Below are 18,491 nucleotides of genomic sequence, written 5' to 3'. Positions count from 1 at the left end.
ATATTGGCTGGAAGTGTGGACAAAGTTAACAAGGCACTGCCAGAATTCACTGTTTCACACTTCGATTTTCAAACTTGAAGTTGCTGAAGGAAGAGAGAACCGACTCACTTCTACGAAAACAACATTTATGCCTGGTTGTGAGAATTTGAACCAGGAAATGTGCAGCTGACTCCTGGACATCACTATTAGGAAGGGAAGGCAATAGGAACACGTTATGGAACCGCCTTGAGATTCCTCTTTGTGTGTGTGTGCGTATTTGTGTGTGTGTGTGTGTGTGTGGCTCAGAACGGTATTCCCCTGCCACACTAAGTGCCACTATATACAAACTGTTATCATTACTGGCATCGGGCCCATCCCTAACAGAGCCGCTGACTTTGATGGACACCCAAAACAATGCATTTGATGTGTTTGTTCACACATGTAACTGATCGTTGCTGGGAACCAGCAGCCAACTGGCATTTAAAGCTTGGCTTCAGTTGCCGTCTGGCTCCAACAACAAACCTGCTCTGCAGCTCCGCCACTCCAGACTCAGGTAGAGGCCATCTTACCCCGATGCTCACTTTAACAAAAAGACTGAGAATCAAATGGTCAATGAAACTTGGCTAATTTCACTAAGAAAAGACCGAAATGAGGTATTACACTTGGAGAAAATGAGTTTTAAAATATATATTTAAGTAAATTAAGGGGATTGATAGCACTTTGATGTCAGTTCCACATGAAGCTGAAGACATGAGATGGCTATCTGAGCTTAGCATAAAGACAGAATGAAGGGGAAAGTAATATCTTATCTTGTTGAATTTGTGCTAGTGTTAAAAATAAGATGTGGTTTTTTAAGGGGTTATGTTATGAATTAATGAGATTTGTGTTTTATTTCCTAAAATTCTTATTTTCTGACAGAAAAATATAAATTAAATCATTTTGTGGATTATACAATAAACTAAATTTGAATACAGTCAATGAAACATAGACTATTGGAAGATATGAGGTTATATAAGTTTGTGTGAGGTGTGTGTTATTCTGTGGGTCAGTTCTGAAAGTTCACCTGTAACGGGCGTTGCAGAATTTCTTGGCGAAGTCGGTCCATGTCCCAAAGCTCTTCGGGTAGAGGGCCTCGATCTGCATGAACAGCTGTGGAAATACAAACACACAGAAAATAGATCTGAGCCGCCCTGATTGCAGTACAAGGAAATTAACCTTTAAAATAATTCGTTTTTCTATCATATACATTTGAAAAACATCTCCTTGACAAACTGGGAAGACTTAGCAGTAAATCACAGAGACTGTTTTCACCTCCCAACTTTTCAACTTCTGGCTTGTGAAAGGTGAGAGCACACCATCGCTCAAAACCTTTTTTGGGCTTGAAACACAGACCTTACCAGCGCTCACGATTAGTCTGCTGTCACCGAGGAAATCTTGTGTGCAATCTATTCAAGGTCCTGTCGCCCTTCGCCTAGTTTACCAGTCCTGGGTAGTAGGACAGGGTGGTAATTTGTGTCAGTGCCAATTAACCAGGTCAAACCGTAGTGCGGCAGATACGGATCTGAGAGGGAAATGGAATTGGATCAAATATCAACGCTCAGCTGACACGGAAAAAACTGTGCGTCATCACAAGATCATTTTTCGGGACTTAATTTAGAAATACTGATAAATTATGAGCTGCCGGTTTCTGTCGTCAGAGGACAGATGTGTCTTCTCTCACATTGAAGTCCAGACGGCATCACGTGCACCGCAACAAAGCTCCAAGGGTCCGTGTCCATTTTGAGTATTTGTGGCAATTTCTGGAGTAATGACAGGTAATCATCAGCAGGGCGATCTGGATAAACCGCCACAGGGAGAGCGCTATTCTAAAATCATCACTTGTTCAACAGGAGCTTTGCATTTCCACCCCTCACACTGTTGATATAATAGGTGGGTGGAATGAGGGCACATCATGAACAGTGCACCATGCCCTGAGCTGTGTGCTAACTCGATGTCAGAGCCACAGTGAGTAATGATGGCAATGAGGAGACTGGCACAGAGGCAGGGACAGGTCTTATCAGGTTTGTGCTGCAGATGATAAAATGTTATATCCAGTTTCAGATTCTAGTGGCAGAGACGGGGAGAGAGATATCGAGAAAACTAACCTCACCACTGCAGGCAGGCGAAGACAAGATGGCATGTCTCACACTCACATATTTGCACACTCAGGAACACACACACACACACACACACTTTCCCGACGACACACCTTCCAAAGATTTCTTACAAGTACGAACCTCACTTCATTTTGGAATTAATTAGCCGCCTGAATTTCATCAGTTAATTATCATGATCGGGTCTCTGCAATAATTAAGTTTTGCTCACAGCAGCGAGATGACAGTGAGATCTGAGTCGTGTGTCACACACACACTTAAACAGAGTCAACACAAAACCTGTGATGTTAATCCTGTAACGTTGTTGTACCTTTACACAACAGGGACAGAATCTGGAACACAATACTTCACACCAGCGCTTGTGATTCTACAGGAGCTCCCGGTCAGCATAAAAATGGATTTTAATATTTGATGAAAACATATTACTGTTCTTCCTGATCTCACACTTACACACTACTTGCTAAGATCCTGATCGTATGCATACCAGAGCGTGACCTATGATTAAATCCCTGGGCATTAAAACAGGTTTTAATGCCCATTTCAAATTCTAATGTTAAGTGTCGTTCTTAAAGAATAACTCTGGTGATATTATATATATATTCACGGCGAAGTGATCAAAAGCAGACAGCTCTAAGTATGTATTCACACCTGTCAATAGAATCATTAGACTGTGTCTCCGGTGGCCATTCGCGATCGGATCTCACTTGGCCGCTCTGTATGCAAATAAACACGTAGCTGCATCGCTGCTGTTCATAAAAGACCAAATGTGATGTTGTTAACAGTCAGAGTGACGATGAAAGATGGGTCTATTGTCAGTGTGTGTGTGTGTGTGTGTGTGTGTGTGTGTGTGTGTGTGTGTGTGCATGTGCAAGTTGACGCTGAGTGGAAAAAGGATTTTACTCTTTTTAAATAGCAAGAAAAATTGAAAATGTGGTGCTGGTCACAATAAATAAAGGTAAATAAAACACGGACAATCTTTTGGTTATGAAAGTACAGCAGGTCAGAGGACGACAGCTGAGTAGACAGTGTGGCCTTTGTGTGCACACAATACACCGTATATAAAGATGGATGACGCGTCTCCACTTCCTCCCACTAACCAGAAGTAAAGCCAAAATATCCGAGAAACAAACACTGACACCTTGAACATTTGGAGCCAGAGTGCGATCTGGTCCATGTTCCATCTGCTAATAAGGAAGAGGCTGGATTTATGATGTCCATGGCAGCCGGCCACCAGTGGACGTGGCCAATTTAAAATAAAATATCAACATTTGTCAAACAGTCCTATTAGGGACTTTTTTGACCAAATTTTGGAAACATAACCCAAAGATGTTTTTTGGAACTTTCGCTTTGATTATTGTTTATTTATCATGAATATTTATCTCGTAGAAAAAATACTAAAGATGTGATTCAATGTTTTCCGGGGGGGGGGGGGGGGGCCTGAGCTGCTATTATTGTCGGAATGATTATTTTATGCATCTTTTCTCGACATGTTTGGAAGTAAAGTTTTATAATATTCAATGTGCAACAGTTACAGAGTCATGGAAAAGCTACAGCGCAGGTTATGAATAATTACGAGGCGATCAGTCAGAATTGGAAAAAAAAAAAAGATTGTTTTGCAGATCAACCGTATATTTGTTTCTGTAAACACAATAAATACATCGAAGTATAAGCCTTCATTATTTAGCAGATTATCATCCTGATGATTTAAGCAACAGAAAAACATGGTACAAGCCAGAAGTAGCACCGCTCCTGAGGCTGTGGTGGAGGACTTGAGTGTAAATGCCAAAGCACAAAGCTGCTTCTGTGCCCTGTCATTAGGACACAGCGGTCATAGAGCACTGGTTATTGATGCTGTATTGTGTCTTCACATCGAGAGCCTGAAAAGACTTTCTATTCACAAAGTCCACTTCATCCCCTGCAGCTGCGGTGATGGAATACGTCCGCAATCTACATCCTCAATATAACATATATAAAAATGATATAATAAATCATTATGGGGAAGGGGGACGGCTCCGGTGCTGCTCCACACACCGTGGTCCTGTGAACAGCCCGTCTTATTGTCTCTAAATTCAATAGTTTTCCCCCGTGTGCTTCTTTTTATTACTCGTCTCATTTATTGCAGTGCAGTGTCTGTTCATATCGGGCTTTGTAAATGAAGTTTTTGCAACAAAGGTTATTGAAATAAGTCGGCGGGATCCTTGAGGATAAGTGATGCCAGAGAGAGTTAATTGGCTTTTTCAATGTTGGATCCGAGTATTACCTGCTCGGGAGCAAGTTACCATGGCGATCAACCTGCACTGTGGAGTGAACCACCTTTTGTTAAGAGCCGGAGCTGATCCTGAGTCAGCCCACTAATCTGTCTTCCTGAGTCCGGGCTCACAAGGAGGTAATATCGGAATCTGTTGACAGTCGTTTTTTTCCCCATTAGCTACAGAACATCTTCAATTTTTCATAAAAAATCTAAAGTGGGGTTTAAAATAATTTAGGATCTGTAAGGTCTCTACAGTCTGAAAAGAAAACAGCTCCCCTGTCCCCTGTTACACATCTTTTCTCTTTCCATTTGATCTGGTTGTATTACCTCCTCGGGTCGACCCAGGGCCGGGGTCCCGGTGAGCAGGACGGCCCGCTTGGCTCTCTGAATGAACGGAACCAGAATTTTCGTCCGCGCCGCATTCCGAGACTTGAGGTAATGCGACTCGTCCACCACGACCACGGCAAACTGCTGCCTGGTCAGGGCCTCCACCAGGGGGCGCGAGTCTGAGGTGAGCAGCCCATAGCCCAACACTGTCACCTTGCTGCTGCTGATACCCCTGGAGGGACACACACACACACAAACACACACACAGATCAACACAAGAATGGCAAGTTAACATTACTTTATGTGTTTTTACTTGTTGCTTATCAGGGGCTAAGGCTCAATTTATCAATTCATCAATTGCTCAATAACACATCAGATAATCAATAATTGTCCATAAATATTTCCCAGAGCCCAAGATGACATTTTGGAATAGCTTGTTTTGTTTGACCAATATTCCAAACCCTTAATATATTAAATAGACAGTACAAGTATTACAAGTAGTAATATTCACATTTTAAGAGCTGAAACAAGCCAGAGTACCCGAACAACTAACGCAGAACAAGAACCTCCTTACTGGGAGGCAACAGTGCTAACCACTGCCCCACCATGCCCCCCCCCCCCCCCCCCCCCATTCTCTCAATATGTTCACTAATTTGTTCATGTCATATTGTGGCAAATAGTACAGGTTACCATTGACATATATGTATCAATAGTTAAACACATATATACACAAAATCGGCTCAGATGTTCTGGTGTTCAGTGACGTGGCAGCAAAGCCATTAAGGCAAAGTACAGCAGACTTTTGAAAATGGCCGTGTGGACGTGATGAATGTGAAGACAGACCAAGGAAGCCGCACTCCGACTGCAGCTTTTTCACAAATCTCCTCTTCTGGAGCACTTAAGAATTCCATTCCTGGGCTCTGCTGCAATTTCTATATCATCCAGGCTGTGCACCGAGCTAACACAAACACACACACACGAACAAACACACACACACACACACACACAAGCAAATTCACGGATAAACAAACAAACACAGAAGCGACATTCAGCTGCATGAAACTCAATAAGTATCTCTAAGAAATCAAAAAACGTTTCCAGCATCTGTCAAGCTCAAATCCTTCGCCTTCGCCACACACACACACACATGGACACACACATGGACACACACACACAAACACGTTTCCGATCTGAAATAAACCTCAGGTGCCATTCCTGTTCTACATAAGAACAAGTGAATGAAAATACAGGGAGGAGGTGCTGCATAATTTTTTTCCTGCCTCCTTGTTCAGTCATTAACACATCCAGTTCAAGGACACGTTTTTCCCAGAAGGCTTTCACAACCTCTTTGCACCCCATCTGTGATGTGAGGTGGGAAGGTTTTTTTTTACCCCCCTCTCTCTGTCTCTCTCTATGCCACAAATACAGAAAGTTTGTTTCATTCAAAAATAAAAAAACTAAGGGAACTGGGTGAAAGTTGAGGAGATAATGAAAGTGGCTGTTTTCGAGGCTCACACTCGACACAGCAAACCTGAACCAATATAACCAGCTCAGAAAATGAGTCTTAATTCTCTACGACAGCAGTTTCCCACTTCCTGCATTGGAAAAAAATAAAGTTTCAGCTCGTGTTCGATATTGCAGTGGACGCCTTGACATGATTTTTCTGTCAGGTCTGTCACACATCGGCCTCTGCTGGCTCCTGACACCGTGGGACATTTTGAGATTAATTTGTCAGCGACAACTTTTCTGTCTGTCACACGGCTTCACTCTCACACTGAGTGGCCAAGAACGCTCAGGCTCCTAATAGCATCTCTTTAGGTAAATCATTAGTGCTTGAATGTGTAGAGGCAGAGAGCAGGAGAGGTGCTGACATCAAACGCTGCCACACTCCTTGTCGAGGACAACCTCCCCTTTAGTTCAAATAATGGCTGCAGCCTTTCACTTAGATAATCCTATGTACGATGAACATAATCCTGTGGATTATGTACTTTGCATTGATATCCCACACATATTTATGAGCCCTAAAGAGACCTGGTGTGCACTCCCACAGAGGCTCTGGGTCTGAATGTGCAGAATGCCTCCTTATCTGCTCCATAAATGCATCGTTTTTCTCCGTGAATGATTTTAAAATACATAACGACTTATTGTTTTGGCATTTTCTGAAGAATTTAAAATTCACAGTCAAATGTGCAATGTTTCTTTGTCATGCATGAAAAATAAATTGAATATCTGGGGTTTTGGCCTGATGATTGGACAAAACAAGCAAAATAAAGATGTTACTTTGAGGTTGAAATCATAGACTTGGACTCTTCTTCCTGCTGCTGTCCAGAAATAAAGCTAAAATACCCCACATACGAACACAGCCATCTTTATTTGGACTTAGAATCTAACTGTGGAAGAAGTTCCAGCACATTCAGCTCATGTTCAACATTAAAAACTAATGATTTATCTAAGCAGCTTGTTTTTATTCACGACTCAACATCATCACACACGTGTGGACAGGCGCAGGTGTTGGTGGTGCGGTGGGATGACCTACATGGTGTGGCTCTTGTTCTCCACCAGGTTAATGTCTCCAGGCCGCAGCTCGGGGATCCACCTCTCCAGCTCCTCGATCCAGGGATATTTCATGGAAGAGGGCACCACCACGAGGAGAGGCCACTCCTGCCGGAAGGCGCATGCCACCGCGATGGCCTGCACCGTCTTCCCAAGACCCATCTGGGCCGAGCAAATCAACACACGGCGAAGGGGAGAGAAAAACAAGTCACCGACGCTGTGATAAATTGCATATGACGGCCGAGCTGATGCGCGGCCCAAGAGTAATAAGGTCTCAGAATGATTCTTGTGTCAAAACTGATTAGGCACGTGGGAGTGCTGCACAGGGCTGACAAATTAATGTGGAAGGCATGCAGCGAAGTCTCAGGTAAGTTTTCTTTTGGGGGGGGAACAGATTTCGTGAGCCAGCATTGTGTGTGCTTACCTCATCAGCAATCATACATCTGTAAAACAAAAGGAAACAGAGGAAACTTTATCAGATGGGTGCTGAGACAAGGAAATTACTTTGTAGGCCAGACCAATCCTAGTTGCTATAAAAAGACAGAGATCATAGTTGAAAGTTTTAAAGGACAGAAGCCCCCTGCAGCAGGAGGGCTTTGCTCAAAAGCACAAAAGCATTAATCAGGGGGGGGGGGCATTTATTCTGATACACATGCCCAGCTTGTCCAAGGATTCATACCAGAAACTGTCCTGTCACATCCCGACCTCTCAAACCTGCCTGGCCATAGTGAAGAGTCGTGAGCCGCCACCACCTTAACTCTTGGACACATTTCAAGTCTGTCACCTGTGAGTTAAGGATGCACTGGCACTTTGTTTGAGTTTGAGAATTGTTGCTGCTATTTAATATTAATGCTGTTGTTCCTAATGAATATTTCAGATTGTGTTGTAGCTGAGAGTCCTCGGAGAGACTTTGCAGAGTGTTCCCTGTGCTCGGGTTCATCCGGTTACCTGGAAGAGAAAGTAACGTGTGGCTCATGCAGAGCAAAATCTAATCACAGTTTAATTCTTTAAGTAAAACGATAATAACATTAAAACGATACAGAAAACTGTTCCATTCTTTTAATGATCTAAATTTAGGACATGACAAAATGCTACACACAAATCCCTCTCACATTCTTCTGGTGTTGCTGACAGGTGCAGCACGAGCGACGGAGGTTTTTTAGCACAATTAACATTTAATCGATTAGTGAGTCAACAGAAATGTAATCTGCGATCTACCCCTGCTAATCCTGATTATCCTTTTACGTCTTCACATTCATATTTTGAAGAGGGTGAGATTAACCTGCGATTGAACCTCAAACGAGGACAACAGCATCAGCTCACCTCGGGCTCTGATATGATGTTTGTGCCGCCACAGAACATAAAACCACTTCCCTTTACAAAGAACCTTATAAGGAACAGTGAGAGCTGGACACATGTCCTCCGCTGGAGTCGTCCCCGTGGAAAAAGTGCAAATAGATCAACCTCTGGTTCTCTCTGCCCACTGGGTTTGGGCCCATTGTCATTGCCTTGCTTATTCACAAACGCTTCCAACATCGTGTCAGAGCAAATAGTGCAACAGAGCAGCTCTGAATACCTCAGACACACTCTCTCATTATTCTTTCTCCTCCTCCTCCTCCACCTCCTCCCCCCACCTCCGCCCCATTTCTCTCTTTCAGCTGAGGAACATGATTAATGTGCACCTTGCCACTGGTGGTTTTTCTAATTGCCAGCACACCGGCCCAGTCAGCGCAATGTGTGCACGCACGCACACACACAAACACACAGACACACACACACGCCACACTCAAATGGGTCTTATGCGTGTGAAAGATGCACACAAAGGAAAAATACATGCAAAAAAATACACTATGAATGCACAGGCACATGAACAAAAGGAAGTCCACACATGTTAACGTATATATGTGCAGGTGCGTGTGTGTGTGGGTTCGGTGTGTGTGTGTTTGCGCACATATACACACGCACCCACACCCACAAACTGGGGAGGGAGTGCGGCTGGGGCAGGTGCTTGCCATTTCTCAACACATTAATCATCCTCCTTTAAATAACCTGAGCGTCGTCTTGACGGTTTGAGACTGCGAGGATGCTGCGGTGCTGTTGCCTGACGACGGCACGGTCCCTGTCAAACGCATATTTTTAATGTTATCTCTGAAACCCACAAGCCCCAAAGTGTCAGGAAAATGGGCTCCCCAGCTCCCCACCCCCCCCACCCACCCACCACCCCCACCGCCAGAGCTGGCTACGATGAATTGATGGCTTCGACCTCTGCACAGTGATGTGTTGTGTGGCCCCGTGTGTAACCCCAATCTTCCAGCCCGGCCCCGGTTCTCTTCTGAGGACCGGACCTCCGGTGCACCGTGGTCAGCGGGGAAACGGCTCAGAGGTTGGACGCTGCACAAAAGGCTGACTCGGAGGAAGCTCCCCTGCACCCGGCTCGGACTCACTGAGCTCACTCACACACAGCTCTGGGTTCAGAGTGCACATTTGCTGTGTGGTGTGGATGTTCTTTAAATCAAATCAAAGTAGCCTTTAGCAGGGAAGGCTTTGGCTGGTGGGTTTTTTCGTGCTGGTGGAAGAGGGACGATGAATGCATGTTTGAATAGCGTGTAGGACTTTAAAAGGAAAAGCTATATGGGGCAATCGAAGATCCCCAACTTCAGCCTGCTCTTCTGCACTTCATCTAAAAGCTCTGATCCCTGTTTTTTTCCAGTGGTGCTTAAAAAAATAAAGTTTTGTGCATGATGTACAATTGATACACACAAACACACAAACCAGCTATTTCTTGTCTTGAATGTTTTTATAACTACCTTTTCCCAACCACTGAGTGACATTTAAATAATCTGCATAAATACATCACATTTCCAAACGTCTAAATTGGAGACATTTGCAAAAATATACATAAACTCATTAGATAGCAAATCACCCATTAAATGATATGTTCATCATACAAATTACAAATTTAATTCCTGAGCAAAACAAAAACAACATTTAAGTCCGCCTCTACACGTAGACCGTAAATAAATATGTTCGACAAAAGCGTGTTGATCGCCACCTGGTGGCTGGCTGCAGTACAGGTCCCTCCATGTTGGCTGATAGGACATGGACCAGACAAAACAGGATTTAATGTTGATGACTCACACTATCAGACCAAGCAGGAATATGAATGGAATATTTTACTAGCAACTCATATAAGCATCCTAATCGTAATAATGTCCTCTTTGGAATGAGGTCAATAGTCAGAATTTGATCAATCATGAAGATGTGATTTTGTTGTATCCTTGTGAATCACTTCCAAGAATCATAATCTCCTTTTGTGTACATTAAAGGGGCTCTCCGCTGATTTCACACATGAGGATCAGATCAATTTAGTCACTTCTCAGTGTGTGAACACAGATCCATAACATCCTTTGTGGCCTCGGAGGCAGCTTTCTAAAGCGTGAAGAAGAAAAATACGACCCCTGTTGATGTCATCGATATAGGCTCATAGTCGAGAGTACAAGAGTGGTGTAAATACATGAACTTGTGTGTGTGTGTGTGTATGTGTGTGTGTGCGTGTGAGTGTTCAGAGGACAAGCTCCGTCTCTGGAATAGAGTTCTCTCAGTAATTTGACCGTCACAAGGAGACACAACACAGTGTGCGTATCGATCGCTGCTCGCATCAGGAGAGCAGGCCATATTCAATCAAAGGACGGGCGGCCATTTAGAAAAATATTCTGGATGAGTGAAAACAGGCTGAACATGCACTGCTTCCAGCTGCAGTCGACATCTTAATCGAAGTTTACAACAGCACTTAATTGATGGACTTATAGTCCCCCCTCAGAGTACTGCATTTTATAAATGTACCCTGGGTATATTCAAACAGTGGTGAAGGAAGTACTCAAATGTTTAATGTAAAAATACAAATAAATATATAATAGAAATGTGCTTAACAAAGTAAATGTACTTTATTATATCCCTCTACTGCTTTTCAGCAATCCAATGCAAACTTCTGCCCAACTTTCCAAACAACACTATCAATCACATCTCATGGGTTTTTATTATCATACCGTGACACAACTGTCCCACATTATCCCTCGTCTAACTCCATAAAACTCACTCACCCTCCTACACAGACGGATGCGGCGGACTCTGTGAGTATTGCAACAACATTTGATGTTTTGCTTCGGTATGCTTGATGTCTCCGGTTGTGAAAAAGCACAATGACGGTGAGATTTAAAGGAGAAAATGCACCCACGGATCCTCCCACACCGTTAGATCTCTAACATCCATCCGTGACGTTCTGTGGATTTTAGCAGTTATTCTATAATGAAGCGCTCTGACATTTATTTCTTTGTCTGACAGCCTGCCTCATCCAGTTCCACCTCAGGTAGTCATCCTACATTTCCAAGAATTGTTATACTCCTTCCTCAAAATCCAACATGTGTGAAGCTGCACTGCACTCAGGTCTATTCAGGTTATTGCCTTTGCAATGAGTCTGTTGAGCATCAGTAAAATAAATCGGCTTCTGCTTTGGTTTGATGTTCTTTCCAAGGCTGCTGAAGGAACAAATAAAGAACAGCAGGGTGCATCAGATCAAGATTACTGTCAATAACAATCAGTTTGAGCTAAAGTCATCCTTGCTGTCTGGCTGTCTCTGAGTGCACGGGGGGAGATGTGGATCAAGGGTTTGTTTTGCATTCATTATTTTTATCTTTTCACAATTTTCACAAGAATCGTCTAAAATGTGAGCTCCATTTGAATAAAAACATAGCAGCTGTATTATATACCATTACTGCTTGTAGAAAATGTAGCACCCAGAATGTGGTTAAGATGTCTTCCTTAAATGGCTTCATGTTTTTAAGCTTTTAAAGCTTGTATATCGCCTAAAGATTCTGTAAATTCCCATGCACGTGTCTTTTTTGTGGATTACCAATACATGACATTGCTTTTATCATAATATCTTGCATGCAGCTATTAAATGCAAATTAAAAAACCCTCATCAAGTCACATCAAGTTATTTTTTAAAGCTCATGAAGCAAACATTCATTTTATTATATTTATAGATAAAATCTGCCAACAAAATTGGCCATCGGTCAGCTGGTAATAAGGAGCTGCCCACCTTTTTTTTCTGAGACCAAGGACCCATTGTTTCAAACAACTCCCATCAATTCCCAGCAGTAAACCTGCCACACTTATTATTTTGTGAAATGAAAGTGTGAGAAGCAGCTTTTTCTTCTCCTATTTTAAAGGAAGAGAACTTTTGACTTAAAGTGGCTAAAATCTATGGAGACCCTCTGGGGTGAGAGCTTTAGTTTGAGTCAGGACCTCCTCATCCAACCTGACCTGTTTGTAAAGGTAGAGCTTCTATTAGCACATGCAAGTGAGAGAAAAACAGGCCAAGTAGAGAAGTAAGATACAGAAATGTATTTAAGTCCCTGTTGAACTGATCAGAGGTATTTGATTCTGCATATTTACATTAATCTACTGGTAATAATGGACGATGGAGTCACAGACATGCAGAATGAAGATGTTTTCTTACGTGTGTATATTTGTAATTCAATAAGCTGGACACGTCGAACAGTGTTCCTTCTCCTTCCAGATCTTGCTCCACTTATAATACCTCGTGCTAATAAAACTTCTGTCGGTTCTCCAGAGAGAAGCGATGCCGGCCGCTGCTCTTACTGTCACACTGAAGCCAATTGACTGAGGTGGCTGTCACCTCGGTGCAGCTAGAGACAATTGACTCCTGACCCACCCGTGCAACAAAGCAGTGCCTCCCAGTGTTCCTGAATCAATATGCATCACAGCGGCAGTGCTCAGATTGGCTCCCCCTGTGCTGACCTTACCGAGAACCCTGGACGAGAATCGACTGGACGAGGAGGAGGAAAGGGTTTAGTCCCGGCCCTGCATTCCTGCAGCTTATGCTCACCACAGCCAAACACTTGCAGATCTAAGGGCAATGCAGAAACTTCCTACTGGCCTGGTAATTGTTTTCGAAGATATAAATCGGACTCTATCTGACCTTCTGGATTTAGAATATATTCACACACTCTCAGGACTTTTTACTTTCCTCTTGAGCCATTTAGCATGGCTGGAAATCACATTTTTCCCACTGTGCTATGGAGGTGGGTAGGGCTGCCTACTTTAAAGCTCCATTAGGCAAATTATCTACATAAAAATGCCTTTCTATTAGACTAAATCACCCACTGAGGCAGCAATAGAGAGGAGAATGGGTTACGCTACGGATTTGAGAGGGATGCGCAGATGAATTTCTGTAAGTGTGGACACAAGCTGAACATCTCCATCATCTTAACCCATCAGTGACCACCAGAACTAAAGAGGTTCCTGTCTCTTCAGTGTCATTTAGTAAAGTAATGCAAAGCGAGTGTGTTTTATGTAGATGGGGAAGGTGGCCTTGCAGGATTGTTTTGTGAGTAAAGTTATTCTTACTTTGAGTGTTTCCCATAAAGCTGCATTATGAGTTTTCCTGAAGCCTAATAAAAATGTTCAATGGAAAGTAAAATGGAAAGAACGTGGAGTAAAGATTCACGCTTATGTTCTTCTATGTTACGACAATAGGCTTGAGTTAAAAGCATATTCACAGAGATAAATCTATATTTACACTCTGCAGAGGTGAAGTGTAAGGTTGCAAACCCAGAGGCGGGGGATTCACTGCGCTCAAATGGAGCCACTCAAATAAGAAAAACATCTACTTATCTGCAAGTCTTTGTCTTGTCTTTGCCATCATTGACTTTGCAAAAAAGATGCAGGTTGACCTTTATTTTCAATCTTTGCATGTCAGATGTAACTTAACACAGAACTTAACATTATAAAATGCAAAAACACTGTGATGAACAAACAACGAGGCTGTGATGTCAGCGACTGAGCGGCCGTGCTGCTTACCGTCCATTCCTCGACAAGGCAAACTCCACGCCCTCTCTTTGGAATGCCATGAGGCGCTGCAGGAGCTTGTGAGGAAGGCCTGACAGTTGCTGTGACCATCTTGTGTCACAGTGAGAGGTCTTTGGGCCATTATCATCCATTTCCACTAGTAAGTCCTCATCAGCTTCTTGCTCATTCATTGGGCTCAGATTTTAAGCTGTAAAAAATAAAAGGAGAACCTATATGTTCAACTGTGACCCATGAATATAGACCACAGCATCTATTTGACATATATGAGCACATTTCTTTACCATACTGGTTTTTAAAATGTTTTATTATAATGGTGCGTAGCACTGCTCTGCTGCCTACTTGCACTGACAGGAGTACCCATTATTAGAAGCTAGGTGATGCTGCAAAGTGGACAAGGAAAGTCAGAATAGTAAATGAGATGGTAAAAGTTGCCTGTCTCAGCCGCCTCCAGTTACAGCAGCAACACCTGCTTCGTGTTGCCCCCCCCGGTTAACTAACAACCCCACAGAATCCTCACTGTCAGGAAGTGCACGCTTACAGTAATCCTAGTGTTGTCCAGAAAGAGCGATATTACCAAAAATTATATCAAGATAAAAAATATCAGTTGATGTCAATAATTGTCACGATAAATGTCACATTATTGATTTTATTGTATTGAGTATAAAAATGTGTGCTTGTGATTGAAGGTTTGGGTTTTGAGCAAAACATTTAATAAATTTGTGCACAAGCATTATTTCAATATATTGGACTTATGTTGTATTGCTCTGGAAAAAGATTATATTAGAATAGTTACGTATATTGACATATTGCCTAGCCCTTAATGCTTATGTTTACTATCATGTAACAGTAAAGTATTTGTGTTTTTTTAAAAGTATAATTGAGCTAATTATAAATGTGCACTTAATTAATATTGAGTTATCTTGGTTTATATATTTAAACTGTAATTTACTGATCCTACATGAATGGATAAGTATTCACTTCTAAAGCATTCATCAGCATTTCCAATATAACCTGTAGGAGATGTTACAAGAAGCTTTTCCACTGTTACACACAGGGATTCAATTGTAAACAAACTAAAGTAGCATTTAGCTAGAGCTAGCAACCCAACATTAGGAAGTAAATAGACCTGCAAATACTAATAAAACCCCAGTGGTGTTCAAAATTATGACCTCGGCTTTTAAGGCCCTTTAAACTGTCTGTAACATTTTTAATATTGAAACCGGAAACGCTTTTCTGCTCTTTGCTAGCTAGCTGCTACCTTGCTACCTGTCAGCCCCATTAAAAACCATAGAAGGCTAGCTGCGTATGCTAATGCATGTTTACACGTGACACCACAGGGTCGAGCTGTGTAGATACGAGTCAGTGTGATTCCCTGACGAGTCACATGTCACATAACAAACCTTTTAAACTGCTGTGTTAGCTCATAAGCACAGATATGTATATATTAATATAGTGTTTGGTCAGTGAGGTTAGCCTACCCCAGTTAGCCTGCAGAGTGTAAACACCGCACTGAAAAGTTTCGCGGCAAACTCGAGGTACACTCGGTTTGTATCACCGGGCAGTCGCGGCAAAACGGTGTCTGCAACTTTCGCACACTCTGCGGTTTGATTTGAACCCACTTCCCGTTAAAAGGAATCAAGTGTTTGCGTGATTTTTGAACGAGGATGTGCGGTGCGTTGCGTGGCGGAACTGTCAGAGCAACTGCGTGCGAGTAGGAGACGACCCGGCAGCGACACGACGTGACACATTTCCAACACCCTCCTCCGCGTCGACCGTGAAGGAGGTGACGCACTCGCCCCAGCCCGCAGGACGCCAGCGCCGCTGCCTCGCTCCTTCACCCCCCGGTAGAGACAACCACCGTGCACCGATTGTCAAACCAAAGCGGTAAGACAGCATCGTACACCCCGTCCAACACTCATCGGCCCGGGGGTTAACAGCGTCTGTACGGGATCCATAGCGGTAAACACCCGTGACAGCTCAGGGCGCCGGTGTCGGGGCCGTTTTTCTCGCGTTAGCAGGCGGCTACGCTGCCGCTGGATACGGGCTAGCCTAGCCCCGATCCTGCGCTATCGTAGCCCGCTGCGATGGCTCTCTCCTGGGCAGAAATAAAGCAGACGCCGTGTCCACATTGTAAGCGGCCATCTTCGATCTCTGCTGCATGTCTGTGAAACCCATAAATCGGCTAAAGACACAGCGGGATTCAGTAACTTCCAGGCCCGCTCCTCTCCAGCGATATGCGGCAACGAGTAGCGTGTCCTGAGGTGGACTCGGAGCCACCGCGAAAAATATAGCTGTCATGGGATTAATGCGCTGTTTGGCTAAGTTTGTAATCAGCCGAATTTTAGTTTGTAATATGAACTTTCAGATTGACATGTTGCATGTGATCCGGGGGTTGTCGATGTTGAGAAAACGTTTAAAATAGCCAAATTTTCAATGGTGTCTGGTGTGGACGAGCGAAAACTATGGAAGACAATTTATTTAAATCGTTCTGCAGGATTAAGCAAAGCAAATATCGACTGGCTGTCTGCACGTCTCCTTCCTCTGTGACTGGTAATATAACTGGTTCTTTTTTCCATGGACTTGTGGAAGAACACGTCTCACACCAAAGTCAAACACATGTATTATTCAAGGGAACCCAAGCAGAAGAATTGACCAAATAAGGACAAATCTATTATTTAAAGATCAATAGCAGGGAAATTAATTGTAAAATTGACTTGAAATGAATGTGATGCAATCTGTCTTTGTTGATCATTTGATTTGTATGACCCTTTTTTGACTGAATATTTGTTTTTAACATTGACACATGCACTATTTCAATACCACTCGATTGCTGTCAGAGGTTATAAACGCATTTACGCCAGTGACAGCCCAGAGATCATTCATCTAACAGCTCACTTTGGTTTCTTGTTAACCTGAAACCCCCATCCACCGTCATGCCCATGCACTGACAGCGCTCGGCTCACACACTCTGACCGAGATTGGAAGTCTAAACTTACTACGGAGACCGAGCGGCCACAGTGGTATTGTCTTCCAGCAAGGCACTGGTGGAGCCTGGTGGGTGGAGAGTGGCTGCTGGTTCAGTCCTGGTGTGCGGCTGCTGAGGGGAGACGATGGCGTTCGTCTCTATGATGCTGTCCGGCATCCTAGTCTTTAATAGTTCTGTGTGTGTAGCTGCACTGTAACATGCCCTCCTTGCAGCACCGTGACCATAATTGATATTTGTGAGAGCTGCAGTCATTTGGAAGTTCCCTAATGTGAGAGTGATGGGTTTCAACAGCTGCTTCTCCTGTGCGGTGAGATGAAGTGGTCGGATCACGTCTCGGAGGCTCTCTTGTGGTCGCCACACGTCTCCTCCAAGGCTTTAAATAAAATGCCAATAATTGTTTGCCGGAACTGTTTCACCTGCTGCCGCTCGGGCCACTGCAGCCGCGGCTCTGTTGACATTCATTACACAGGTTGGGGCCGTATTTGAAGCTGATGACATTATCAGATATGGAGGCTGAGGATCCTGTGTAATAGCTTTCACCAACGATGTGGCCCGATGACTAAATAATTCATCGCCTTCCAGGGGGGTGAAAATCTCTCTTTCCCATAATATTTGGTCAGGGCCGCTTAAATAATTCATCCGCCTATCCATAAATTGTTTGTTCAATCTGTGACCTTTTCGTGGGATTAAGGAAGCACAATAATAAATTCTTCAGAGACCTGGCATAACGAATGGTACAATTATGAGGCCGGATTGGATCGGATCGGTTGTCGCAGCCCGGTGTTGGTTGCTTAGTGACAGCAGGAACTTTTCCGCCCACTGTGTTTGCTGGTGAAGTCTGAGTGACTGAAAGGACAAAAACAATCACATTATGGCAGTCTAGACTTCAGCTGGTCCTGTGTGTGACTTCCTGTGTCTTTGACAGCCTGTCAGTCTCTTAGCGGTGAAAGCTTCATGAAGTAGATTATTTTTAGAGCCCAATTATCACTCTTATCCAGGCTCCTCTCCTCCGCAAGTACACAGAGCACTCGATCTTTAATGAAATTAACAGGCCAATCGAGGACGAGAGGAGGTGATAATCGCTTATTGTTTCCCTGTTAAATCCTCTAAAGTCATTAAAGCTAGGTGTGGATGAGATGGAGGAGAATCAGGGGCGTGGTTTTATCATAAAGAAGCCGTTGCTCCTCATCTGTGCGTTTTCGTCTTAATCCGTGAATAAGCTTATTTGAGATGTTCATCGCCGTATTTCACTCATGTGTTTCGGTGATGGGCATATTTCAGGTGGTGTTTCTGCCTCTAAGTCAGTTGGATTATCTGTAGCCTTGTGTGAAAAGCAGGGTGCCAGCTTTAA

The 18,491-nt window shown here is 43.4% G+C and overlaps 2 protein-coding genes across 8 annotated transcripts in view; one reads left to right on the top strand and one right to left on the bottom strand.

Annotated features, from left to right (window-relative positions):
* Window positions 1–15,852, bottom strand: part of zranb3 (zinc finger, RAN-binding domain containing 3) — a 62,989-nt gene extending 47,137 nt beyond the window's left edge. The window contains exons 1-6 of one of the 2 annotated variants that reach the window (XM_062380392.1): window positions 15,633–15,852; window positions 14,146–14,341; window positions 7,688–7,706; window positions 7,247–7,425; window positions 4,711–4,942; window positions 1,043–1,128 (exon numbers count right to left, since the gene is read on the bottom strand). In XM_062380392.1, the coding sequence (XP_062236376.1) occupies window positions 1,043–1,128; window positions 4,711–4,942; window positions 7,247–7,425; window positions 7,688–7,706; window positions 14,146–14,324 (695 nt within the window). In that variant the 5' untranslated portion in view covers window positions 14,325–14,341; window positions 15,633–15,852. The remainder of the gene's footprint in view (window positions 1–1,042; window positions 1,129–4,710; window positions 4,943–7,246; window positions 7,426–7,687; window positions 7,707–14,145; window positions 14,342–15,632) is intronic. The other variant, XM_062380391.1, reaches the window with a different exon arrangement.
* Window positions 15,818–18,491, top strand: part of LOC133933355 (R3H domain-containing protein 1-like) — a 38,207-nt gene continuing 35,533 nt past the window's right edge. For 2 of the 6 annotated variants that reach the window (XM_062380397.1, XM_062380398.1), the window contains exon 1: window positions 15,829–16,038. The gene's annotated coding sequence lies outside the window, so the exon portion shown is untranslated. Of the gene's footprint in view, window positions 16,039–18,491 lie in introns of all 6 variants that reach the window. The other 4 variants (XR_009912056.1, XM_062380394.1, XM_062380393.1 and 1 more) reach the window with 4 other exon arrangements.

Source organism: Platichthys flesus, chromosome 22 (assembly GCF_949316205.1).
Source record: "Platichthys flesus chromosome 22, fPlaFle2.1, whole genome shotgun sequence".
NCBI lineage: Eukaryota > Metazoa > Chordata > Actinopteri > Pleuronectiformes > Pleuronectidae > Platichthys > Platichthys flesus.
This window is presented reverse-complemented; position numbering and strand designations above follow the sequence as displayed.